General features: G+C 42.2%; 3 protein-coding genes across 8 annotated transcripts; 2 read left to right on the plus strand and 1 right to left on the minus strand.

The window, feature by feature from the left end:
* The first annotated feature begins 143 nt into the window (after positions 1 to 143).
* On the plus strand, positions 144 to 9,422 carry six5 (SIX homeobox 5). 3 transcript variants are annotated; one of them, XM_089013203.1, is made up of 4 exons: positions 144 to 1,393; positions 3,344 to 4,331; positions 4,422 to 4,716; positions 5,583 to 9,422. In XM_089013203.1, exons 1-4 carry the CDS (start codon positions 714 to 716, stop codon positions 6,260 to 6,262), a joined length of 2,643 nt encoding a protein of 880 aa, XP_088869329.1. In that variant the 5' UTR covers positions 144 to 713; the 3' UTR covers positions 6,263 to 9,422. The 3 variants fall into 3 exon arrangements, with proteins under 3 accessions (XP_088869329.1, XP_088869328.1, XP_088869330.1); XM_089013202.1 differs by having other exon boundaries at positions 3,344 to 4,716; XM_089013204.1 differs by having other exon boundaries at positions 654 to 1,393; positions 3,344 to 4,767.
* qpctla (glutaminyl-peptide cyclotransferase-like a) lies at positions 7,625 to 18,848 on the minus strand. 4 transcript variants are annotated; one of them, XR_016117101.1, is made up of 8 exons: positions 18,400 to 18,844; positions 16,453 to 16,554; positions 15,774 to 16,067; positions 15,179 to 15,340; positions 13,386 to 13,485; positions 13,186 to 13,302; positions 11,817 to 12,110; positions 7,625 to 9,742 (listed from the first exon to the last, which is right to left on the minus strand). XR_016117101.1 is itself a non-coding variant. In XM_089013206.1 (7 exons), exons 1-7 carry the CDS (start codon positions 18,568 to 18,570, stop codon positions 11,965 to 11,967), a joined length of 1,089 nt encoding a protein of 362 aa, XP_088869332.1. In that variant the 5' UTR covers positions 18,571 to 18,848; the 3' UTR covers positions 7,625 to 11,964. The 4 variants fall into 4 exon arrangements, 2 of the variants coding, with proteins under 2 accessions (XP_088869332.1, XP_088869331.1); XR_016117100.1 differs by having other exon boundaries at positions 7,625 to 7,733; positions 9,622 to 12,110; XM_089013206.1 differs by having other exon boundaries at positions 7,625 to 12,110; positions 15,179 to 15,337; positions 18,400 to 18,848.
* Positions 18,849 to 20,704: 1,856 nt separating this feature from the next.
* Positions 20,705 to 26,979, plus strand: LOC148888564 (ribonucleoside-diphosphate reductase large subunit). The gene is made up of 4 exons (XM_089013250.1): positions 20,705 to 20,898; positions 22,325 to 24,306; positions 24,985 to 25,173; positions 26,659 to 26,979. The coding sequence occupies exons 1-4, from the start codon at positions 20,880 to 20,882 to the stop codon at positions 26,869 to 26,871; spliced, it is 2,403 nt and encodes an 800-aa protein (XP_088869376.1). The 5' UTR covers positions 20,705 to 20,879; the 3' UTR covers positions 26,872 to 26,979.
* Positions 26,980 to 27,027: the final 48 nt, after the last annotated feature.

Raw genomic sequence — 27,027 nt, forward strand, 5'->3', positions numbered from 1 at the left:
TGTTCCCGCCTACTCAGCTTTAGGTAACCAATCACGTGAAAGCACAAACATTTTAGACAAATGGTGTCTCAAAGATGGCGGAAGTGGGACAAAAACCCCGCCTACTACTAGGTAATTGACATATTGCAAACCAATCAGAGTAGAGAATTGCATTTACCGTAAATGTCATACCGTTGCGCTTGACAATACTGTACTGGTAAACACAAAACCAAACGTAAAAATAGTTGATTAGTTTTGACTTCACATGGGTATGTCGTGCTTTGGAGCACACAAAAGACAGGTGTAAAGATCAAATCATCAGAGAAGATGATATAAAGTGGCATTTTTTTGTGGCATAACTAAACATGTAAAGTAAAACCTGGACTAAACCATGTTTCAATGAAGAGGGAAAATGAGTTTTTTTTAATTTTGAAATAAACTCTGTAAAGCATTGCAAAATAACACGCAAAAGTGACCACAAATATGTCTTAGAGGAAAAATCGAAAACAGGAACAGGCGAGGGCGATTTTATACTGCGTCTTGAGCGAATAAAATAACACCAGAGCGGGTGGATCAATTATTGACAGTCTTCTTTCCTAACTTGTTGGGCTTGTTGAGGGGCGAAAAGGGGCGCGTCCTCGCCTGGTTGTCTCGCTCGGCTCCAATGGTGCAGGAGAGAAAGGGGAAAGAGGAGGTGGTGGAGAGGAGGAAGGGGGGGGGAGTTTAAGCAAAAAATGGCTTCCTTGTCTATGGAGTCGACAGAACAATCCGACAATAGCACCGAGGAGCCCACCGCCGCGGAGGACGAGAAGGATGCGGAGCAAGTCGCCGAACGCCTGCTTGAAACTTTCCAGCTCTCCGCGGTGAGTTTTTCCACGGAGCAAGTTTCGTGTCTGTGCGAGGCCCTCCTGCAAGCGGGCAATGTGGATCGGCTGTGGAGATTCCTCTCCACCATCCATCCTTCGTCCGAACTGCTACGTGGCAACGAGACCCTGCTCAAGGCCCAGGCTCTAGTGGCGTTCCACAGGGAACACTTCAAAGAACTTTACGCTTTGCTGGAGAGCCACGACTTCCAGCCGTCCAACCACGTCTTCCTACAGGACCTTTACCTGAGAGCCCGCTACAAGGAGGCGGAGAGGTCGCGCGGTCGCAGCCTGGGCGCCGTGGACAAGTACAGACTCAGAAAGAAGTTCCCGCTACCTAAAACCATCTGGGACGGCGAGGAGACGGTGTACTGCTTCAAGGAAAAGTCGCGCAACGCCTTGAAGGAATGCTACAAGAGCAACAGGTACCCCACGCCGGACGAGAAGAAGAACCTGGCCAAAGTCACCGGGCTGTCCCTCACGCAGGTCAGCAACTGGTTCAAGAACCGGCGGCAGAGGGACAGAACCCCGCCCGGGACGCACTGCAAAAGGTAAGAACACACACGCACTCGAATCCATATTGTTAAGTTCGAGTTCGACCTCTCTTTTGTCGACCTCCGTTTGTTCCCGTCTATAAACGAAGCCCGTCCGTCAAGTCAATAAACGCACGTTAGAGGAGGTGACAGCAGAGCGTGTTGCTTTGTTATGAAATGTGAGAACCGTCCCGGTTCCAGTATCCTGCAAAATACAATCTGCTGTGTCTGGCGCACACATTTTATATATGACAATACATATTGATTTATTTTGCGCTTTAACAACAGCTTAAAGGACAACCGACACCATTTTATTGTTTCCTAACTGACATCAGAAAAACATTTTATAGTGTCTAAAATACCCAAAACACACAGGCTGATATTGTTAGTCAAATGCAAAACACCAATAAAAATGACTTAAAGTCTCCCAAAACTACTTTAAAATGACCTCAGAAAGTTTCCGTTTCAGAAGGTCCCGCCCCCTTGTTCGTGATGCCACGCTAGGACGTCTTGCCTTGCTCGAGAATCAAAACATAGGCTTCAGATTCGGAGAAGATGCTTTCTTCTTACTCATCCAGTTATGAATATGATTCAAATAGTTGCGAAGAGGAAAGCATAAATGTTTGCAATCGATTAAAGAAGTCCTTCCGTCACATTTTGAGGCGTCTGGACTCCAATGTAGCGCCCAGAAAATGCTCAGGATGGCGCCCAAGCTCCGTTGGAAATGGGCCGATTTGTCTGCTGGGAATTTGTATCAACTAGTATCAAATAGTAGTCTTGGTGTAACAAAGCGCTTAACATGAACAGCTATTATATACAATAAATAAAGCGGTCAAAAAGATAGAAAGCACCAGGCAGTGAAACCAAGATTGAGTCAGAATCATGATGAGGCGAATGCCAAAGATCTGACAATATCTATATATTACAACAGCAAAGGGGGTGTTTTGAGAAAAAACATATGACACTTTGAACCGGTGCAAAAAACATATTTAGCTCTCCAAATTAAAGCAACATTGAACTATAGTAACCTGTTGGTCAAAGTGCTCGTTATTTGAATATTGTAAGCCACCATTAACCAGTTCGAACATTGTACAAAACTGTACTTGCTAATACAATACTTCAAAAATGTCTTCCACACAAAAATTCAATGAACATACCTGATTAACTCATTCACTGCCAGACGATGTGCAAAAAAAAACAGACTCTACAACGATCTGAACGACTTTACTGATTTCGACACTAGGGCGGTATAGGAAATTTCATGAGCAGAGAGCTTTTCACATGTTTATCACTTGTACTTCGCCAGATTTAGAGATAACAAAATCAATCAATCAATCACTTGATTATCAAATTGATTTTTGACTTTTTTAAACTCATTCACTGCCATTCACGAATTTATTTGGGAATAGAAAATATGACGTATAGCTCCATTCCCAAATCTGTCCTGGTTTTGTTTTTTCTTATTTGGGTGCCGGTAAAGCACTGGCCATGGCCTCTAAGCAATGTTTTTTTTTCCGCAAGGGGGCAGTATTTCCCTTTTTTCCATGTTGGCACATTGTTCCAGCTTCAGCTGTTGTTAAAGCGCTATATAAACCAATATGTATGTCTTGCATTGTATTTTGGACAGCCACCCTCATTTCAAGCTCATATAACCTATATAATTTAGGAATTAACTCTTTTTTTTGTGATGAAAGAAGAGAGTCCAAGGTTTCTATTGAATGTTTATGTAGTCCTAAAACACAATATTCTGTCTGTCCTGCAATTCAAGTGACAATGACAAAAACCCTGGCACTGGAGTGGACACATTTTTGCACGTCTGGCAGTGAATGAGCGACAACAATTGAGTACCGTATTTGTTTAGAGTCATTACAGTAATTTAAAATTGTCAAAAACCTCTTTTCAAGTTTGAGGTTGTGAATTTTGAAAGTTACGTGTTTCTTGAATCTGTTCATTCCTTTGGTGTTTCAGTGAGTCTGATGGAAATCACAGCAGTGACGATGAAGCGAGTACCATGGACGAAACCCCAGACAAAGCAGATGAGCCCGCCACCTCTAAGGCCTCTGTCATCTCGCTCTCAGCGGTCAACTGTGCCGCGGCGGCAGGTCAGCTCATTGTCAATGGCACCACCGGCTTCCTGACAGCTTCCCAACCGTTAATGTTCAACGGTAATTCCCTCATCTCCGGGACCGGCGCCGGTGTCATCATCAACGGGCTAAGCGTGGGGGATGGCCAGAAAATCACCATGAGGCAGGTGGCCAGCTCCCCCTTGATACTGAACGGGGCTCAAGTTCTCGCCAAACCAGAGGGTCCGCAGCAAGTAGTTTCTTTAGCAGATCAGCAGGTTTTGCCAATCGACACAAAGCCAAACAGTCTTCCAGCTGTTGTCCTGAACACAAACAACTCGACGGTCTCCAACCCAACGTCAGTCATAAGTCTTCCCATCCAATCTAAGAGCCAAAGTGGCAATGCAATGGATTTCATCGCCGTGCCAGAAAACATTATAAAACAAGAAAGCAGTCAGCCAGATGTTTCCTCGATGTCTTTGTCTCCCTCGCCACCAACCAGCCTTCCTTCGCTAGTTCTGACACAACCCCCCCTCGAGGCCATCCCGATCGCAAGCTCTGCCTTGTCTCTCTCGAGTCAGCAAGGAGAGTACGTCGTTCTTGCCTCCTCGGCCCCGCAGATAAACCCTTGTAGCTCACTGGTTAACTCCAGTAACGCCACGCCTCAGGTCTTCTCCTTGCCTCAGGTGGTGCCTTCCATTCAGGGCATACCAGTATCCCAGTTGGTTCAAAAATCCTCTGTGGCACAGGTGTCCCAAGGTCCTCAGCTAGTCCCTGTTTCCCCTCTCATGTCACCTACCATCAACTTCCAAGGACTTCCGACAATGAACAAGCAGCGGGATGCTTCTACGCCATTGGCTGATGTTTCCACAACCATCGTGTCCCTCTCACAGGTACCCAGTACTACTCTCCCTCAACAAGTGACACGAAATCTTGGTGCCCAGACTGTCAACTCCTCTCCTGTGAAACTCCCGACACCCCAGGTCATTTCTATCTCCTCCCCAACGCAAGTGGTTCCGGTACCTCAAGTGACGTCCACTGTGCCAGCAAAGTTAGTCCCTCTCCCCGTGCCCCAGGTGCCAGTCTCGTCTATCCCGATATCGTCCGCCATCTCATCCCCCCAAGTGGTTCCTGGCAGTGCATCTTTGTCCATGACCTCAGCTGGAGTGCCTCTGCAACTCCTGGCTTCAACGCCAGGCGGGATCAATCAAAGTCCGCACAGAATAAACCAACTGAGACCCATTCAGACTCTGGGCCCAACAACCAATGTGATCCCCGGTATGCATCTACTCAATTATGGGATCTTTCAGATCCCTTCCACAGCTCAAAGTGAAGGCACGAAAATATTGGCCTCCATATGCTATAGTGTTCATGAGCCAAGAGTTAACACTTGCTTTGTTTTACCTTGGTTATGATTAAATACAAAGAGGCTCTAGAAAAAAAGCCTACAATAAGTACTATACAAAAATGTGAGTGTTCGAGACGTGTACACAAGTTACTCCGGTAAATACATTCATAGATATATAAATAAGTCGCAATGACTTCCTTCCTGCACTACATGACGACTTCCTTCCTGCACTACATGACGACTTCCTTCCTGCACTACATGACAACATTAGATGCTAAGCTAACATTCACGTTTTCTATTATATTTGAAGGGACACGCACTACTGCTAACATGGCAGCCACGTTTGTACATACTTTTAATGCGAAATTGGGCCCCGTTGCCATGGCTGCTACATTGATTGCGTTTTTAGTCTGCTCGAGTCTACTGTAGTCTGTTTTTACAAAACTAGCTAGCAGCGCAAGCAGGACTAGTCGTGACTAGTATATGTATGTTGACGGCACCACAGTGCCATTTACTGCCGTTGTGGTGCTTTACTGACAATCCTGGAACTAACTGATTTGGAACTGTACCTTTGTACCCACTGGAAACTATTTTGTATCCCTTAAAACCAGGTGCCTTTTGGTTCTGCATCCGTTGAATCAAGATTTTACTATGGTGCAGTTTAGATTGATCCTGAAATGTAGTTGGGTGATCATTTAGTTCATTGGTGACAAATTTCTCGGCGTTCACACAATTTCTCCAAGTAATAATGCTGACAATTGTAATCTTGCTAACCATCTATGTTTGTCTCTGGTAGGTAATCTTCTTCTTGGTGGAAGTCCCTACTTGAGTGTCCAACAAGGGAAGCTGATTCTGACCATTCCGGCGGGCTTTCAACTTACCAGTTTGCCTCTGAAACCAGTTCCTGATCTATCCCCTCTTCCCCCCAATGGTGTGAGTCTGAGTCTCACACCTTTGAATGTCCCGGTAACCTCCCAGCTTTCGACAACCCCAGATCAGCCCGCCAACATCCTCACAACACCTCCGCTTAACTTCCTCAATCCACCTGCTCCGTATTACTCCGCGGAAACCGGAAGTGCAACCACCCAGACGTCTACCATTTCCTCCTCAACCACGCCAGATCCGTCAGTTGCCTCTACCACGCCGAATGCTCTCTCCCCAGAGAGCATGCTCACCCTGAGTCCCATGTATGGAGGTGGTCTAATGCCCAACATGCAGTTGTCCCATCCGACCTGGAGTCCCCTACCTCTTTCAACTTCGGCCGGTCTAACTCTGTTTGATGGACGGGGGAAAGGGGACCTACCTGTAGATCCATGTCTCTTGGGTCTACCGGGTGGGGAAGCGCTGCTTCTGGGGAGCACGTCTCCAGAACAGGACACCAGATCCTCACTAGGGCATCCCGAAGAAATCGACGGGGACACCAAGATTCTGACTCAGCTTCAATCGGTTCCCGTGGATGATGATCTGGGTTTGTAGACTTGTTTACCTAACACATCCGAAAAAAATGTCACAACATCCCAAAAACTCTGTGAAATAGTGCTTGTTAAAGTTATTCTCTCAAGTTGTTCACCATTGTACGACCATCGCAGCCTCAGCAGACACTGAAAAGATGTATCTTCTGCAGCTTTAATGGACAACACGGGGACAATCCATCCGTTTTATACCGGTTAATCCTTCCGGGCCTTGTGAAAGTTGGAGTCTTTCCCAGGTGACTTTGGGTGAAAGGGAAACTACATTTTGAATTGATGGCCTGTCATTGACGGGCATTTAAAAGTGAAGCATTCACATCCGTGTGCACCGACGACAGTCTGAGTGAGCTTGAAGCCACCAGCCACCACCAGCTACACCAAAGTTCAAAGAGCAGTGCTTTTAAAGTGTGAGCCTCACCTTGGACAGAATCCTACTCCACCTGTAGTATACCAAACATTGAGAATGAATGCAGCTATTGTACTATATTTTGTCGGACTATATGTCACCTTTTTTCCCATAGTCTTGCGATGTATACTCAGGTGGAACCTGTATATCATAAAAGTAAGAGCTTGAACTGGTATGCCAAATCCCCATTCCATAATCATGTTGACTATGTGGTTGGTAAATCACTCAGTTTAGAGAAACGTAAAACCATTTTAAGTTAGTTGCGAAATTTTGAATGAGAAATTTAGAAAACAAAGCAATTGGAATGTCTGAATGAATTAGGGTTGACACGCAATGCCACATTTTGCAATATCATTGGAGGGACACATACAGTTCATTATTGTTGGCTCCTTTTACACATACATACATACATACATACATACATACATACATACATACATACATACATACATACATACATACATACATACATACACACACACACACACACACACACACACACACACACACACACACACACACACACACACACACACACACACACACACACACACACACACACATACATACATACGAAAATATCATTTAACAAACGAGAGCGGTTCTGACAATCAAATCAATTATAACTCATCTTGTTAATTGTAGGAATGAACCTATACATTGAAAATCATTGCTTGATGTTTCATCGATGAAAAGGTTTTAGCGAACTGACGAAGCTTTTCGGATGAGGAGCGAAATGTCGGACACCTTTAAAGAAGTACAGATGATGGCTGAAGAAACCTTTTCATCGATGGACCACTCCTGTTTATTGTTTGATGTTGGCAAAATTTCAAGTCGGGAGAATTTTTGTCCAACACAAACAATTATTGCAATCATGAATGTGAACAACACATTGATACTGAACGTTTCGTCAAACTGCCCAACCTTGTATGAACCCTTTTTCTGAGTCCTATTTCCTTCTGCTTAAGGTGATCCAATACAACAGGCTTCCAAATACTGTATGTATCCCTTATGTTTCTCCAACTGCCTCGCCTCCCCTGTATTCCTTTGGCATCCCGCACTTTGAAAAGCTCTGTTCAAGGAAACAGCATTCAGATGAGATTATCAGCAGATAAGCAAGGAATGATCTCGACCTCGCGGCCGGTGCATAACTTTTCGCTCCACTTGCACTGTGCATGTATGTGGCTTTTTGTTAGCAATGTGGTCATAGACAGTTTTGGAGGCAACACAGTACAGTATAAAACTATTCAGCAGACCATCTGGGAAAGGCACAGGTCTTGAAATAGTTGGGTGTTTAGCTGACATGTCCAAAAATGCATATTTTTTTTGTCATGTATGATGTACTAACAAGGAGTCCAGATTTTAACATGAAATACTATATGTATATTTTTAAAGCTTCCGGGCACGTCCAGTTATATGTTATAAGCTGCATTTATCAGTTATGTAACACAGCCGCCCACCATTGTTAACAATATTGACTATGCAATTTTTACTGATAGGACACTAACGTCTCTCAAGTTGGTTCAAAACTTTGGAGCGCAAATGAAAGCTTTACATTTTTAAACTTGACATCATGATGCTGCATGACACAAAAAAAGACAATAATAAGTGCCTTATATTAATGCCTTTGAATGAAATGTTTTGAGATGTCTGCAACCGAATGGGATTGGTTAGAATACACTCATTTATGTGTGGGTTTTCATTTCTGAAAAAAAATGTATTGATTTGTTGGCTTTTTTTTTGTATATTTTGCACATTTCATGTATACAATGTTTACGCCGTGTTGCTATGACAGCGTTTGGGTATGTGATCATTTTGGAGGGGGTTAAAGATGGAAAAACTTACAATTTTAGTTGTCATTGGTCATGTGAACCGTCCACTGTCGGCGGTGAAATCTTTTGGCAATTTATGGTACACACAAGAAAATAAGAGTTGTTACAATTTGGACTTGTGTTTTTTTTTTTGTTATTGTAAAATACAGCGGATATAAAAAGTCTAGACACCCCTTTTTTTCTTGGTATGATTTTCTTTTTGTTATATTAAAACAAAATGGGATTAGAGCAGGGGTGTGTAGACTTTTTATAAAAGGCTATTATGTTCGTACATTTAATCCAAAACCTGTGTCCGTGGGTGTTTATAGTTTTATTTGGGGTTGAGGGGGAATTTTTATTTGAGAAAATATGAACTTTAATCAGTTGCTCTAACAAATGGCAAATGTTCAAAGCGTTCAGACCAAATGGTTGTATCACATTTGGTAAAAGGAGCATTTAAAGAACAGAAAGATAAAGGGATATACTAATTTTTATGTCAAATAAGTTTTGTTTCTGATGTACAAGCCGTTTATAAGCCAAATCAAACAGTCACGACAGCCTGTGTGGGTTTATGCACGTTTGTTTGTTGTCTTTCCTACCTAACACACACACACACACACACAAAATGAACTCCAGCATTCACCAAAGATGTTTTGATCACGAGGTCGTGTTTGAAAAGGGATCACTAGTGTCTTGTTTTCTCCTTTTTTGTATCAAATGTATTCTATTTTTTATATTACACGATGATGTAATAAAGTTCATTTATATGACCTCCAGCGATATTCTCTTATAAATTTTTCCCATTTATTCACCTGAACTTTCCATGAAGTCTCAAACACATACCAGTTACAGTAGTTACTGTATTTAACAGGTAGTACAGCGGGAGCCAAATTTCAGGTACCATGATGGGAGTCCATTAGCATTTTCAGACTTTGGCCAGTTTTTGTAAACATTTTTTACAGTGTGGCAAGATGCCTTTTGTGCCCAAAAGCTGTTCAAGTCAGTGCAGCCCTCTGCATAAACTTTCCCAGGGCTGTACGCAAACGCCTGCGAATAAAGTTGTGTGTTTTTGTCAGTGGTGGTAGCTATGATCTTGTTTTCCAATGTAACATGATTACCGTAGCAGTTGAATACAGAAAAAAAAATCACCAGGCAGCCATTTTGCGATGCTACTGCAACATCAATTAGGGACGGACGGCGGTGTGTTTCTTAACAGTGCAGAGGCGAAATTGTCAAAATTCTGATGGCCTCACATTTGTCCAAATGATACCTAAAACGATACAGGGAAAAAAAGAAACAGAGGGTGACTTTTGGGACATCTTTAAAAATCCATTATCCATAAACAGGGATGCATCTGGGAAAATTTAAAAATGTCTGAAAATGCCAAATTCAAAATGGTGGTGCTGAAGTATACAAAACTGTTTGAAATAAACCAAAAATACATTCATTGGAGCATATTTCTAAATTGCAAATGAAAAACCATTATTTGAGTATAATCTATTTTGCTAATATTTCAACAATTTTAATTCAAGCCAAATGATGTATTCATACTTCAAATTAACATTTTCAGTGTTCTTTAGTTACTACACAATCCTGTGCTATTTTGATATTTTACGGTATTGCAAAGACAAAGACAACAGACTTGGCATAATATTGCTTACTTGTGTCTACTTAAAACACATTTTTTTGCTTTGAAAATTTCCAATGTACGTCAACAGCCCTGAAATTATTCCCATGTTATCCACTAAATTCGAATCATTAACAGCAGTTTGCTACAACGAATTGTCACGACCATCCACAGACTTATTCGATTGTTTCTTAAAAAACGAGAATAGGTTTGTTTGCTTCCTATTTTTAATGTCTTAGTGTTTTACTCCTGTTCTAACGCTCCATATTACAACAATCCGCCATGTTTGATGTAAATAATGCAATGCACCATGGGTAAATGAATCCTGGATTCGATTAGCCCTTTCGGCAGTTTCGGGGGATCACGGAAAAGCCCGAAATATCCTCTTCCACGACTTTGGAACGCACCGAAACAAATGCAAGGTGATCATGGCTAAATATCGGTAAGGCAAGATGGCAGACGACCAAAGTTAAAACCTCTGAAGGAAAACGAACATTGAAGGAAAACGAACATTTTTCACGAAATGTCTGTTTTTTCAGCTATTTCAACAGAAGTACGTCATATGTGGCGCAAATCATGTAGCAATATGCGCTAATCATAACAGACTTGCGCTGATGCTGGCCCAGATGTATCCCTGCATAAAGTTGTCAGTTTCAAAACGGCGTAGTGAAATACATCATGTATAAGCTTAAGCTAATCAAAATTTGATGGAATGACAATAGTGGTGAAAAATATTCTGGTCATAGGAATGACAGTTACAGGTCTAACCTGACATTTTAAACATTAATGGGTAAACAATAAGACCAACTGAACATAATCTATCGGCTCAACAAAATATATTTAGTAAAGAAGAAAGGTTAAGTCAAGTGTGTTCAATTTAAATAAATGTTACCATTCTTCTGTTTTAATTCTCCATGAGTGAATGTCCCATTTTTCAAGAAAAAATTAAAATTGTGAGCTTTTAAAAACCATGGTAAACCATCAAATGGGCCGTAATTGGCCCGTGCCTCGTCATGTAGTTACCATCAAGAAACCAAGCATGCCTTAAAGTGTCCAAAATCATATATAATGATAATAATGAAACTAGGCATCTCCGAGGTCATTTTGAAGTAGTTTTGGGACACTTCAACTCATTTTTATTGGTGTTTTGCATTTGAGGGTGTCAATGTCATTTTTTGCCGCGGGCCACGTTGTAGTTATGGTTTTCTCTCGAGGGCCGTTATGAATTTGGGGAACCCATTAGAGTGTTTAAATCCCTTCAAATATTACATATGGAGCACACAGCAAATTAATGAATAACTCATTGTCAAATCTGAAGTCAAGAATGACTTTTATTGTGGTTGACATCCAAAAATATGAAATTTTGGCTCAGATTTTAGCAATCATCATGGAATTTAACAAGTTTGATTTGCTTTCGCGGGCCGAAAAAAATGATGTGGCGGGCCGGATTTGGCCCGCGGGCCTTGACTTTGACACCTGTGGACTAAAATATCAGCCTGTGTGTTTTGGGTATTTTAGATGCTATTAAACGTTTTTCTGATGTCAGTTAGGAAACAAAAAATGGCTTTGGTTGTCCTTTAATGGACAATAAATACCGTAACTTCGTGGTCGTCATCCTCAGGTGTGGAGTAGGTAAAATGTTAATACCTCATAGAATGAAATGTCAAGTCAAGGGTAAGTCAAAGAAGAAAAAAAAATCACAAATGTTATTGACGACCTTGGACATCAGCGTGTCGATCCAGTTGACAACGTCACATTCTCACTTTAGTCCTTGTTGCTCCATGAAGGTCTTCTTCCTTTCAGCAGCCGTCTCGCCATTTGACGTGCAAATTCAAGTATGCTCAGAGCCGTTTCAGAAGTGACCTTCATAAGCCTAATAATTCGGCCAGGAACACGGCCATGATCTTGGTCAGATTAGCCACGGTGGGACGATGGAGGTTCTCCTCCGTGTCGTCCAACGTGTGCCAGACGTTCGGGAACGGCGTGTCGATGATGTGGAGAACAGGTACTCCTGGAGGTGATGAGGAAACATGTGGCAGATAAAAAAAAAGGTGTCTGGCGCCAATACAGTAATACCTCAGTTTACGAACACCTTAGTTTATGAACTTTTCACCTTACGAACATTAATTTCACGAGAATATAATCTTGGCATATGAACTGGTTTTTGGCAAACGAACCAAACCACACAGAGCACCACGGTGGCTGGCGGACTAGTTTTCCACACCCTGTCTGTTTGAGTGCAGATGCGGTTTGTTATCGAGTGGAGTACTTTTGCTCTATGGGATCGAAAAAGACCCCACCACAGGCTAGTGTTAGACCGAAGAGGACACAATAGAAAATTACGGTCGAGCAGAAGAAGGAGATCATCGAAAAACACGAACGAGGTTTGTGTGACTTAGCGTCCCACTGCTAGTATGCTAAGGCGACCGTTGCTACCTGTGGCTAAGGGTGTTTCTGTGTTGTCTAAGCAACGGTCTCAGGCAATAGAAGAGGTTGAAAAATTTCTGTTGATTCGGATTAACGAAAAGCAGCTAGCAGGGGACATTGTGAGTGAGGGTATTATCGCCAAGAAAGCACAGCAACTTCACTCTGATATCATCAAGAGGCAACCTAGAAGTTCGTCATCCATTGACAACTACCATCACAAAGGTAAATAAAACAACTATTATGCAGTAGTTTATTTCTTTAATTACAATACAGCAGCACATTTATTATACATAAAATAAGGTATATTTTGTGTAGTTTTAAGTTATATTTTGTGTAATTTTAAGGGTTATTTCGTAGAAAATTATGTTTTATGGGGACCTGGGAACAGATTATTCTCATTTTTAATGGTTTCTTATGGGAAATAAATGTTTGGCAGACGAACTTTTCGCCCTACACACACTTTCTGGGAACCAATTAAGTTCATAAACTGAGGTATCACTGTATTTCGTATTTGTTGAACGTAGTGAAATTGCTGACGTCTGATGCAATGTTGATTGATTACAGTAATCCCTCATTTATCTCGGTGAAGCGGAGCAGGACCACCCGCGACATTTTCTAACTGATTAGTTTTGTCAAAAAGGTGCATCATAGTCAATTACCTCTCTGTAAGAAAGGTATGTGATCGTCCTCAACCGATCCAAAGTTCAAGTTCTTCCTGAAGTAGGTCGGCTGTGAATGATGCGACTTCAGCAAACCCTGACGATGGAGGCGCTTCTCTGTTAACAAGGAATGCAGGATGTACGCATTGAGTATATTTGTTACTTTTCACCCCCCCCCCCCCCCACCCTGCTCCCTGTACCTATAGCGATCAAGTGGGTGAACAAGTGTGCCGTGTTCTCAAAGTGGTTCACTATTGTTGGATTGGGAGCACCCAACAGGTCGAGTAACACAAAGAGGTCCTGAAGAGACAATTGAGGGTTAATGTTAATGTACACATTTAAAATTTTCTTCACACCAGCTAAAAAGATATGTGATATGTTTATTGTTTTAGTTATTTAATATAGGTTGTTATCTAATATAGGTTATAAATAAACTCAATCATTCCCAGATGTGAAATAAACTGATCCTGTGACTGTAAAGTGACCGTGAGAGTTTTGAAAGGCGCTTAGAAATGAAATGGATTATTATTATAATGTGTCCAGTGCCAGGGTTTTTGTCATTGTCACTCAAATACCAGTACCCAACAGAATATTGAGGTTTAGAACTACATCAACATTCAATACAGCGTTAGAAACCTTCTCTTCTTTCATCAGACAAAAAGAGTTATTCCCTAAATGCATAAGAAACCTTAGGCTGTCTTCTTTTATCAGGAAAAAAAGAGTTAATTCTTAAATTATAAGGGTCTGGAGTAATATGAGCTTGAAATGAGGGCAACTGTCCAAAATACAATGCAATAGAGTACATGCATATTGGTTTGTATTGTGCTTTAATAACAGCTGAAGCTGGAACAAAGTGCTAAAATAGAAAAAAGGAAATGCTGCCCCCTTGTGGAAGAGAATAAAATTTTCCAGAGGCCATGGCCAGCGCTTTATAGGTACCCAAACAAGAAAAAACAAAACCCGAACACATTCGGGAATTGCGCTCTACGTCATATTTTCAATGATCGATTAAAACGTCGATTAAAACTTTTCTTCAGCCGTCATCTGTACTTCTTTGAAGATGTCAGACGTCCGACACCTTCAAAAAAGTACAGATGACAGCTGAAAAAACCTTTTCATCGATGGACCACTCCTATACGACTGATAGTTTACACAGATGTATTGCAGTGAGTGACTTAATCAGTTTTATTCATCTTTGGCCTTTATAATTTTTAATAATAATACATTTAATTTCTAAGCGCCTTTCAAAACGCTCAAGGTCACTTTACAGTCACAGGATAAGTTTTTCTGTGGGTGAGTAGAAGCAGCAACATGCGCCAGCGTTCACTCAACCTGCAAGTAACTCAAATAGATAGAAAGCGAGCTAGCTAGCTAGCTAATGGATAAAGTAATAAAAATAATAATACATTTCATTCATAAGCACCTTTCAAAACTCTCAAGGTCACTTTACATTCACAGGATACAGTCACTAATAGATAGCTACCTAGCCAGCTAGATAGCTAAACAATAGCTAGCTAGATAGCTAGCGAGCCAGCTCGACAGCTAATAGATAGCTAATAGATCGCAAATAGATAGTTAGATAGCTAGATTTTTAGTCCATTATTGGTCAGGGCCCTATTTTTTAATAACAAAATTGAGAATCAATATTTGGCTGTACTAAAACATGTGAGATTATTAAATAAAATGTCAAGAATTAAGAATGCCCTTTTTTCTTCAATTTACCGTATTTTCCAGTGTGTAAGGCGCATCGGAGTATAAGGCGCACCCCCAATGAATGGTTGATTTTCAAACAACATAAGTCGAATGGTAAATGAATAGGTGCTGTATTTTGTTTTTGTACTTCTTCCTTTCCTTTCCTCTTACTTTCATCACTTTTCTGCTGTGAAATGAAAATTTCTCCATTCCGAGACTAATAAAGGCTAATCCAATCCAATCCAGCCTGGTCACAAATGATAAACTTGCGATACAGAGTGCTGAAATCTGTACTCCTCACCACAGCTTTTATCTCGGTGGTGGAGATGGCGCCCGCAGGGTGGGGTGTGTTTGCCATGCGCTCAGCCAGGTGACGGGAACCATACAGCGAATCGTCGACGGTCCATTTCTCGAATGACTCTTCCCCGTCAAAGAAGACTAACTGCAAGGTGATTTGAGGCTGCTGTGGAGAGGAAACCAGAACAAGAGGATAAGACGATTGTATTGACATAGACGATTCATTAAAGACAGGTTGAGTTTAACTTTATTCAGTTTGATTCGACGTAACCATAATGAAATACAGTAAAGTCTCGTTATATCGATATCGGATATATCGATAGTCCCGGTTATATCGATACTATTTCTATGCACGCACGGAGAAAATTACATGCAAACAGGGTCGGATATATCGATAGTCCCGGTTATATCGATATTTTTTCGGACTCCCTTGAATATGATATAACGAGACTTTACTGTAATTAGCCCACCCATCCCTGCTCCGTATAACAAATATTTATGCTTCATTATATCATCATGACTTCTGTGTAGACATTAAAACATCAGTCAGTGGAACTTACAAAAGGTTAAGAATACACACATGCCGCCATTTTACTCACTTGTTTTTTGAAAGACTTGAGTTTATGATCCAAAGCAGTAACCAGCTCCAGGATCATAGCACAGGGCACCGCCGAATCAATGGCCCCGACAAACACCCTCTGCGGGTTACGTTTGTCCGGAGGCAGTGCTTTGGAGTCGTAATGGCACGCCAGCAACACCCTGCGAGGTGCCTTAGGGTCCAGAGTGGCGATGACATTTGTAAATGTAACTTGTCCTTTTGGGGTAGTGGCTGAAAACTGGTCCAGGTTTATGTCCCAGTTGGCGGACAGGGAGGACAGAGTGGCCGTGATGTGCTACAGGTGGCGTGCGGGGTGTGAGGGGGACACAAAGAAAAAACAAGTGCAATTGTAAACTGAGTGACATTGATTTTTTTACTGTAATAATATTTTCTGCCGCAGTTTCTCACAGTGAAATGAACCTCGCGCCATATTTGCTTTTTGAATGACTGAGCAATTCAGGGATACTCCTATCTAATCATAGTAACCACCTGTTCATGGTTGGGCTGTTCACCTGTTGGATATTTAGAATATTTAAATCTTTTGTCCTGGCTTTTTGGGGAAGATACAAAATTCTAACTTAATAACTATTTGCTAAAAACAAAGTATTTTATCAGTTTAAACATGAAATATATTATTATTAGAGTGTATTCAATTCAATATAAAATCCAATGAGGTTTACCTGCCGCACAATCTTGCTTTCTTGAGTCCCGGGCAGCCTCTTTATCAGCATAGGCCTCATGTAAACCTCCCACAGGCGATTTACATCCACTTGGGAGACCAGCTGGTGGATTTGAGCCGCAGTGTATTTGGTGGGAAATGTAATAAAAGTATGACTTAACATGAAATCAAAATTCATCACTGTCACGTGAATTTACTTAAAGCAGGGGTGTCAAAGTCATTTTTTGCCGCGGGCCACATTGTAGTTATGGTTTCCTCTCGAGGGCCGTTATGAATTTGGGGAACCCATTAGAATATTTAAATCCCTTCAAATATTACATATAGAGCACACAGCAAATTAATGAATAACTCGTTTTCAAATCTGAAGTCAAGAATAATGACTTTTATTGTGGTTGACATCCAAAAATATGACATTTTGGCTCAGATTTTAGCTATTATCATGGAATTTAACAAGTTTGATTTGCTTTCGTGGGCCGAAAAAAATGATGTTGCGCGCCGGATTTGGCCCGCGGGCCTTGACTTTGACACCTGTGACTTAAAGTAAATTAATGTACCTGTACAACTGTCTAATGTCAGTGAAATAATTCATCTAACCACAGCACAAGATTTGTCTCTATAACTGTTTGTTTTTTACACATTTTACAAATAATTAACAAAAACGCATTTTCAAAAAAAGCTTATATTATTGGTTATTAGGTGTTCGAATAACCAAGCTTCTAAAAACACTCGTTTATTGAGTGAAATTTCAAGATGAACAACGACACGTCAGTAAAACCTCAAAGATTAATTTAATTTGATTGAAAATCTTTTGAATGTGTAAACTTTACAACTATTAAAGGACAACCGACACCTCCGGACAAGTTGTGTCCATAATTTGTAAAATCACTTCAAATGACTTCTACTGAGCGTATTTTACAAAGATTCCACTGCATATAGCTATGTTTTACGTTTTAAGACTCGCTGAATATTCAGGAAGTCTTGTTTTCGAGTTGATGACTCTCCTCTTTCATCTAGAACTGCTTCATGTGACAAAGAGCGTACAGAAAGCGCTTAAGAAGCTATGTGTCTTTGTGTTGTCATGTTGTCTTTGTGTTGTCATATTATTTATTTAGTTTTTTTGCTCTTTTGACTATAAGACGGCGCTGCGAGAGTGGCTGCCTTTCCAGCAGCTCATGTATTTTGTTTTTTCTGCTTTCAGTCCGCTCATCACTTTGCTGCTGTGAAATGTAAATGTCTCCACTGCGAGACTAATAAAGGCAATTCCAATCCAATCCAATCCAATCCAATCCAAAACACGCAGGCTGGGATTTTTTGTCAAATACAAAACACCTATAAAAATGACTTAAAGTGTGCCAAAACTGCAAAAAAATGATATAAAACGTTTTTCTGATGTCAGTTAGGAAACAAAAAAAATTGGTGTCGGTTGTCCTTTAAATGTTTCGATATTTTTTGCACAACCCGCTGTTTTACATCACACATTGCTACCCTGCAACATTCTCAACAGGTGTTCGATTCTTGAAATGTTCCAAAGGTGTGTCCTCTGTTGAAATCTCACGAGTTGATACTGCTTCACGTAATCAATGTACTTGTTGACTCTTAAATCATGGTCTCCTCGTGAAAACACAACATAATCATAAAAAAAACAGGTAAATAACAATTGTACTTGAACCAGTACATGTACAGAATTACGAGTCCCTTCATGGATCAAGCACCTGCCGTGGATTGAACAGGAAGTCGTGCAAAAAAATATAATTACAGATTACGGTGGTATAAATGGATTATAGGTTTGGGTCATTTTAACGTCACATATAGTGCATTTTACATGAAAATTCTAATTAAACAGTGTATGTAAAGACACATCATCTGTTCGAAATTACTTGACTATTCTAATATTACTCTACATGAGTGTGAGAGGTTTTTGCGTGTTGCCCCCCGCCAATCGTTTCACCTCATCTTTGTTTAGATCCACAACCTGGACGCGCTTCGCTTTAGGGAGGTTGATCAGGTACAACACCAGCACCAAAGCGCCCAAAAACACACCGAGAAGGCATAGCCGCTTCAGCCGGTCACAGTCGTTGCCCTGCCGCGGGGGCATCTGCCGCCGGGAGGACTTGGACATAAGAGCGGCTACCGAGGTTTCAGTTCTCGACGGTCGACAACTACGTGTCCGTGGATGTAGCACGTGATGGAGGAGTGGGAAGCCGCGGGGTTACAAGCAACACACGAGGCGGGACATGATGGTGGAACAAGCTTGGCGTCGTTGAAATGCCGAGTTTTACGTTTACATGACATGTGGTGATATTATGTTTTAAAGGGAAGAAAACGTTCACGTTGTGATACAGTAAATAATTTTCGCCTTGTTGTCAGTTATTCCCACAAAACAAATAAAATGTAACTCCGATTGTGGTTTGCGCATGTCTTTAAAATATGGTCACTTCCGGGATTTAGTGAATTTCTTTTTCAATGGCGGGTCGTATCAACATTTTTTGAGCACTTGCGCCTCCATCTGGTATAATAGTGTAGGTCTCATTGACTCCATTTTTTTGTACAGTTAATAAAATAATCCAATATGACACGTTTTGTCTTCAATTTCATTTAACCCAGTCCCAGTTTTATACTTTTTTATTTGTTTGCTTTGGCCTAATTCAACTTATATATTAAACCCTTTGGTTGCCTTTCATTACCAAATGACACTTATATTTTTCAGCAACGTCGTAGGCCTATACGTACTTTGCCTCCAACCACTGACCGATTTAAACACTAATAAAATAAATAGTGAAGGCTCGCTTTACCGTTTTGTGCTGATCAGGAAGTCCAAACCTTTTATGTCAGATTTCTGTTTTATTTTATTTTTCCCCCTTTATATCTTTGTTGTTGTCGTATTGCTTTTATACAAGCATGTTAAGAGACACCAACCTATGGTTGACTAACACCAATCATACAAATACTGTAATACTAATAAAACATTTTATTTCTAAGCGCCGTTCAAAATCTAATTCAACAAGAACAGTTGAATTAGATTAGAAAACAGCCATTGGCAATGGTACACAAGTTGTAAGCGAACTGTGACCTGGGGGAGGTGAGAATATCTGTACATGTATAGAAATTAACATCTGTTGTCTTAGGTGGAACACAAAATAACAAATGACATTGACTTAAAGGTATCTTTTAACCATACAAGTACCAACAAAATAATCTTACTACTACTTTTACGAGGTTTTCCAAAAGTAAGTGTATAAAACACTTTTTTTTTTACTTCTCCCACTACTACTACTACTACTACTACTACTACTAATAATAATAATAATAATAATAATAATAATAATAATAATAATAATAATAATGCACTGCCCTTCAGTGTCACATAGGGACAAGCAGGTCGATGCACAGTACAGACTGTTGAGCACATCCGGACCACAGTACAAAGATGCGGGGTCCGATTCTGACCTCGGCCTTATTGGTGTTTTCTCTGTGACTGTGTGAATTTTCTCCGGGTACTTCAGTTTCCTTCGAATTCCGAAAACATGAAGTGTAGGTAAATGGCACACTTGAAATTTGTCCTTAATCCCGATTGTGAGTGTAAATGGTTGTTTGTCTGTGTTCCCCACAATTGCCTGGTAACCAGTTCAGGGGTACCCCCGCCTCCCACCCTCACACAGCTGTGATAACATTCAGCATGCCTGCAACCCTTGTGAGGATACAAGATCAGATCATGGATGGATGGATGTTGAAACTCAGTGTCGATGTTCAATCTCTACTGAATGTTACAGCGGTGCATAGTTTTAAACATACATTTTTGTTATAAAAGTAACACTTTGGTGGACTACGGTTTTATTATCGGGTGAGTTTTAGTGCGCCAGGAAGAGCTGAATCCTTTTTCACGTTGTATCTGGGAGTAAGTTTGAGAACAATAGTCCTTAGCAATAATTGCTTGATGATCGAAAACACACTGCATTTCATTTTGACCGCATTGATAAACATTTAATGTTAACAATTCCCTTATTTCCCTCAATTTAATTTCAAGTAATATAGACACCGCAACATATTTGGATTTTGACCTACTTTTTAATCCCGCCATATTTTAATGCGGGAAAACAACCGGAAAAAGACACTTTTAAAGATTCTGATTGGCTCCTTTGTTTTAAGAACCACCCCTTTATGGATGCCAATTGGGGAATCTGTTCGTCGAACAGGAAACCCCGCCTTTCTCTTTTCTATTGACCAATCAATACGTCAAATCCCGGTTTCCCTTTCCGTCTCTACAAATATACAGGCACCAAGAGCTTTCTGGATCAGGGGCTACTTCTTCCCGTGCTGTCTCCTGGACCAGGACCCGCGACCCTCCGCCGACAGAAAGGAAACGTTGACGCGGTGGAAAGGACGATTCGGAGTCGCTTTGTGGGAAGACTAACTGCACACGCAGCCAAGATGCATGTGATTAAGAGAGGTAAATGCCAACCGGTGGACTGTTTTGCTGCTATCTTGCGAGGCCTTCCGCTTATTCGTCGCTTATATCCTCACCAATTCACTTGTTGCGAGAAAAACAAAACAAAACATTCTGGTGTCATACCTTCGTGATTAAGCCGTTTTGTCATACGGGACATATACGAGTTTGTCTTGTCCAGTGTTCGCAAGCAGTACGCAACAGCCAATGTTAGTTTTCTATTCGGGTTAAATGCAGCTAAGCAATGGTATTCGGTTGAAAAGAACGACCCGGCAAATTTTAAACGATATAATCGTACAAAAGTTGACGTAAAATGCCGTTTCTGGGTCGCTTTATACTAATTTCCCCGATGCCTTTGTCAAAATTTGGCGCCAATGTGTTTATGTAAAGAGCGCATGCGCACAGTCAACCAGAATTTTGCTCATGAGATTCCTGCCAAATTAGACCCCCTCAACAATGACAAACATTCCCAAATGAACGTAGTGAAGCGATAAGTATAACAAAAATCGTCTCAGGTACAATAGGACTCATGTACACTATATGGAAATTCATTTTATATTCACCAAAATGTTCAATGGAGTTAAATTGTGTTAATCTTGTAGTTGCATATATGATTAGTGACTATTTTGTAAGTGTTGGGTGGGAGAGTGGTTGGATGTATAGAACCAAACTGATTTGATGAATTAGGTGTTGACAAACTATACCTTTAACTCATTCACTGCCATTCACATTTATTCTGGAATTGAAAATATGACGTATAGTGCCATTCACAAATTTCTTCCACTTTTGTTTTTTTATGCTTGGCTGCCGGAAAAGTGCTTGCCTCTGGCAGTGTTTTTTCTTTTCCACAATGGTCAGGATTTCCTTTTTTTCCATGTTAGCGCTTTGTTTCAGCTTGAGCTGTTGTTGAAGCGCTATATAAACCAATATGTATGTATTGCATTGTATTTTAGACAGCCACCTTCATTTCAAGCTCATATAATTCCAGACTCATATAATTTAGGAATTGACTATTTTTTTCTGATGAAAGAAGAGAGCCTAAGGTGTCTAACGCTGTATTGAATATTTATGTAGTCCTAAAACTGAATATTCTGTGGATGGAATATGAGTGACAATAACAAAAATCCTGGCACTGGAGTGGACACATTTTGCACGTGTATGGCAGTGAATGGGCTAAAATGGTAAACTAACCTAATCAAAACCACATTGAAATACTTTCAAAAAAGCCTTTTTTACGATGATTAGAATATCTTGTTTTTCTATCCTTTCACCCCCCCAGCCCATCCCCTTTCAAATTGCTGCTGTAGGCTGCAAATTTCCCCATTGTGGGACGGATAAAGGTTTTCTGATTCACAAAAGTTGACAAAGATGGGGAAATGCAAAGTTTCTAATTGTTTGTTGTCACGGCGACTGTTTGGTTGCGTTTCAGATGGCCGCCAAGAGCGCGTGATGTTTGATAAAATCACCTCTCGCATCCAGAAGCTTTGCTATGGCCTCAACTCCGAATTTGTGGACCCGGCTCAGATCACCATGAAGGTGATCCAGGGCCTGTACAGCGGCGTGACCACGGTGGAGTTGGATACGCTGGCAGCCGAGATCGCCGCCACGCTCACCACCAAGCATCCCGACTACGCCATCTTGGCGGCGCGCATCGCGGTCTCCAACCTGCACAAAGAGACCAAGAAGGTGTTCAGCGATGTCATGGAGGACCTTTTCAACTACGTCAACCCACTCAATCGCTGTCATTCGCCGATGATCTCCAAGGAAACGCTGGATATAGTTCTGGAGCACAAGGACCGCCTGAACTCCGCCATCATCTACGACCGCGACTTTTCCTACAATTTCTTCGGCTTCAAGACCCTGGAGCGCTCGTACCTGCTTAAGATTAACGGCAAGGTGGCAGAGCGCCCGCAGCATATGCTAATGCGGGTGGCGGTCGGCATCCACGGCGCGTGCGTGGACGCCGCCATTGAGACGTACAACCTGCTGTCGGAAAGATGGTTCACGCACGCCTCGCCCACGCTATTCAACGCCGGCACCAACCGGCCGCAGTTGTCCAGCTGCTTCCTGCTCGCCATGAAGGACGACAGCATCGAGGGCATCTACGACACGCTCAAGCAATGCGCCCTCATCTCCAAATCGGCAGGCGGAATCGGCGTGGCGGTCAGCTGCATCCGTTCCACCGGGAGCTACATCGCCGGCACCAACGGGAACTCCAACGGCTTGGTGCCCATGTTACGCGTCTACAACAACACGGCGCGCTACGTGGACCAGGGAGGTAACAAGCGGCCCGGCGCCTTCGCCATGTACCTGGAACCGTGGCACTTTGACGTCTTCGACTTCCTCGAGCTTAAGAAGAACACTGGCAAAGAGGAGCAGCGCGCCCGAGACCTGTTCTTCGGACTCTGGATTCCAGACTTGTTCATGCAGAGGGTAGAGAGCGACCAGGATTGGTCGCTCATGTGTCCAAATGAGTGCCCTGGACTGGACGAGTGCTGGGGTGACGAGTTTGAGGCCTTGTACACGGGCTACGAGAAGGAGGGCCGGGTCAAGCGGGTGGTGAAAGCCCAGCAGTTGTGGCACGCCATCATCGAGTCGCAGACCGAGACGGGCACGCCGTACATGCTCTACAAGGACGCCTGCAATCGTAAGAGCAACCAGCAGAACTTGGGCACCATCAAGTCCAGCAACCTGTGCACGGAAATCGTTGAATACACCAGCCAGGACGAGGTGGCCGTGTGCAACCTGGCCTCCGTGGCGCTCAACATGTACGTCACCCCCGAGCGCACGTACGACTTCAAGAAGCTGGCGGCGGTCACCAAAGTCATCGTCAAGAACCTCAACAAGATCATCGACATCAACTACTACCCGGTGCCCGAGGCGCGACACTCCAACGTGCGCCACCGGCCCATCGGCATCGGCGTCCAGGGGCTGGCCGACGCCTTCATTCTCATGCGGCAGCCTTTTGAGAGCCCCGAGGCGCAACTGCTCAATATCCAGATCTTCGAGACTCTCTACTACGCCGCGCTGGAAGCTAGCTGCGAGCTAGCCGCTGAGCACGGCCCTTACGAGACGTACGCGGGATCTCCTGTCAGCAAGGGGATCCTGCAGTACGACATGTGGCAGCGGACACCCACGTCGCTGTGGGACTGGACATTACTCAAGGAGAAGATCGCCAAGCACGGTGTGAGAAACAGCCTACTGTTAGCACCCATGCCCACCGCCTCCACTGCGCAGATCCTCGGCAACAACGAGTCCATTGAGGCGTACACCAGCAACATCTACACGCGCAGGGTGCTCTCCGGCGAGTTCCAGTGCGTCAACCCGCACCTGCTCAAGGATCTCACTGAGAGGGGGCTATGGAGCGAGGACATGAAGAACCAGCTAATTGCTCACAATGGATCCGTACAGGTAGGTCGATCATGATGTATTACATATCTGTATTTAACTCATTCGCTGCCAGATGATGTGCAAAAACGTGACCGCTCCAGTGCCAGGGTTTTTGTCATTTTTAATCAAATTGCATGACACGCAGAATATCGTTTTAGGACTACATAAACATTCAATTCAGCGTAAGAAATCTTACCATCTTCTTTTATCAGAAAAATAAACAGTTAATTCCCAAGTTATGTGGTGGGTCTGGAGTTATCTGAGCTTGAAATGGGGGCGGCTGGACATAATACAATACATACATATTGATTTATATAGTGCTTTAACAGCTGAGGCTCTTACAAAGCGCTAACATGGACAAAGGGAAGGGAAGGGAATAACATTGCCAGAGGTCTGACCGGTACTTTATCGGCACCCTAGCATGAAAAACAAATTTTGGAATGGCGCTCCACATCACACTTTTAAATTCTCGAATAAATTCTGGATTGGCAGCGAATATATAAACCTTAAACATACTTATATAAGACTTAAGCATACATTCCATACAAAATATAACACTGAAGTAACTTACGAACAAATTCACCTTACGTACGACCGCTCTGAACGTATCTCGTTTGTAAATTGGGGAGCGTCTGTAAGTACAGAAAAGGGTGATGACTGTATTCCTGAACCCACATCTTTTCCCTCCCCTCGCTCCAGCGCATCGCGGAAATCCCAGATGAGCTCAAGCAGCTGTACAAGACTGTATGGGAGATTTCCCAGAAGACAGTACTCAAGATGGCTGCCGACCGAGGTGCCTACATCGACCAGAGCCAGTCGCTGAACATCCACATCGCAGAGCCCAGTTACGGCAAAATGACCAGCATGCACTTCTTTGGCTGGAAGCAGGTACATACCGTGTTTCATGATGCAGAAGGAAGATTTGCACCACTTTCTGACAAATGACTTGAGTGTGTCTGATTGGGTCAGAATTCTTGTTTGATTAACTCACTCACAAATGTATTTGTGAATTAAAAATATGACAGAGCGCCATTACCGAATTTGTTCAGGTTTTCTTTTTTTCATGCTTGGGTGCCGATAAAGCGCTGGCCATGGCCTCTGGCAATGTCTTTTTCTTTTCCGCAAGGCGCAGCATTTCTCTTTTTTTCCCCATGTCAGCGCTTTGTTCCGGCTTTAACTGTTGTTGCATTGTATTTTGGACAGCTGCCCTCATTTCAAGCTCAGATAACTCCAGACCAATATAATTTAGTGATTAACTTTTTTTTTTCTTGATGAAAGATGGTCTATGGCGGTGGTGCCATATCATATGGCCCGCGAGCCGGAACCGTCCCCCTAGGAGGTTTGATCAGCCCCGCAGGATAATTTAAAAGAGAAAAAAATACACAAATGACATGGAATTCATATTTTAATGAGGTGCAATTCAATGATTGTCCACTAGGAGCAGAGTTGTGCTGTTTCAATCAACGTAGAAGAAAACAGCTGTTGTTTTTTTTCAACCGCCGTGTTTTTTCCAACCGCGGTTTCAACACCTTCATTAGCCAAATTGTCAGACTCATTACAGCGAAAAATGCGACTGCAGCAATTCATCAAGTTGGACGAATTGCTGGCGGGTCTGAGGAAACAGCAGTCAACTTTTACCCAGAGCCAAGAAGTCAGTGAAGGAAGCAGCATAAAAGCCAGCTATCTAATTGCTAGCAAAATAGCATTAGCATCAAAGCTGTATTCCGACGGTGACTTTGTTTGACGATGCATGTTGAAGGCAGCTGAACTTGTATGTCCCGAGAAGCGACACGCTTTTGCTAATATTAGCCTGATGAGGAATACCATCGCATAATACACCAAAACCTCATGAAACACATACAGTAAAGTCTCGTTATATCGATATCGGTTATATCGATAGTACTGCTTATTACGATACTATTTCTAGGAACGCAAGGAGAAAATTTACATGCCGCAGGATCGGATATATCGATAGTCTGGTTATATCGATATTTTTTCCGACTCCCGAGAATATCGATATAACGAGACTTTACTGTATTTTGCTTATTTATAGCATGTATGGTATCATTTTAATGGTCCGGCCCACTCGACATTGACCGAGGTCATATGTGGCCCACCATGTCAAATAAGTTTGACACCCCTGGTCTAAGGTTTCAAATGCTGTATTGAATGTTTATGTAGTCCTAAAACTCAATATTCTGTGGGTCCTGGAATGGTGGTAATGACAAAAACCCTGGCACTGGAGTGAACACATTTTTTTGTGAATGATTTAAGATAATCCAGCTAATCTAACATGTTATTTTGTTATCATACGTAAAAAAAAATAAATCTTAACTTTTTTAAAATGGCTGCTTGTCATCCATCTGGTCCCAGGGTCTAAAGACAGGCATGTACTACCTGCGCACCAAGCCCGCCGCCAACCCCATCCAGTTCACGCTGGATAAGGAGAAGCTAAAGGAGGGGTCTGCCAAGATCAACGGCACTACGGAGATAACCCCCCCAGAACAAGACTCCAAAGAGCGCAACATGGCTGCCATAGTGTGCTCCTTGGAAAACAAAGACGAGTGCCTCATGTGCGGCTCTTGAACAATTCCTCCAATTTGCATCCGGTCAACGGCACAAGTTCTGGAGGAGTTTGGTTCTTCTGTGTTAATATTCTCATTCTGAAGGAAATAAATTGTTTATATTTCACCACTGGATGGATCTCGGTCTCTCAATTGCAACGTACGCCGTTCCATTCAC

The sequence above is a fragment of the Hippocampus bargibanti genome, linkage group LG14, assembly GCF_051943395.1.
Source record: "Hippocampus bargibanti isolate YZ-2025 linkage group LG14, ASM5194339v1, whole genome shotgun sequence".
Taxonomy (NCBI): Eukaryota; Metazoa; Chordata; class Actinopteri; order Syngnathiformes; family Syngnathidae; genus Hippocampus; species Hippocampus bargibanti.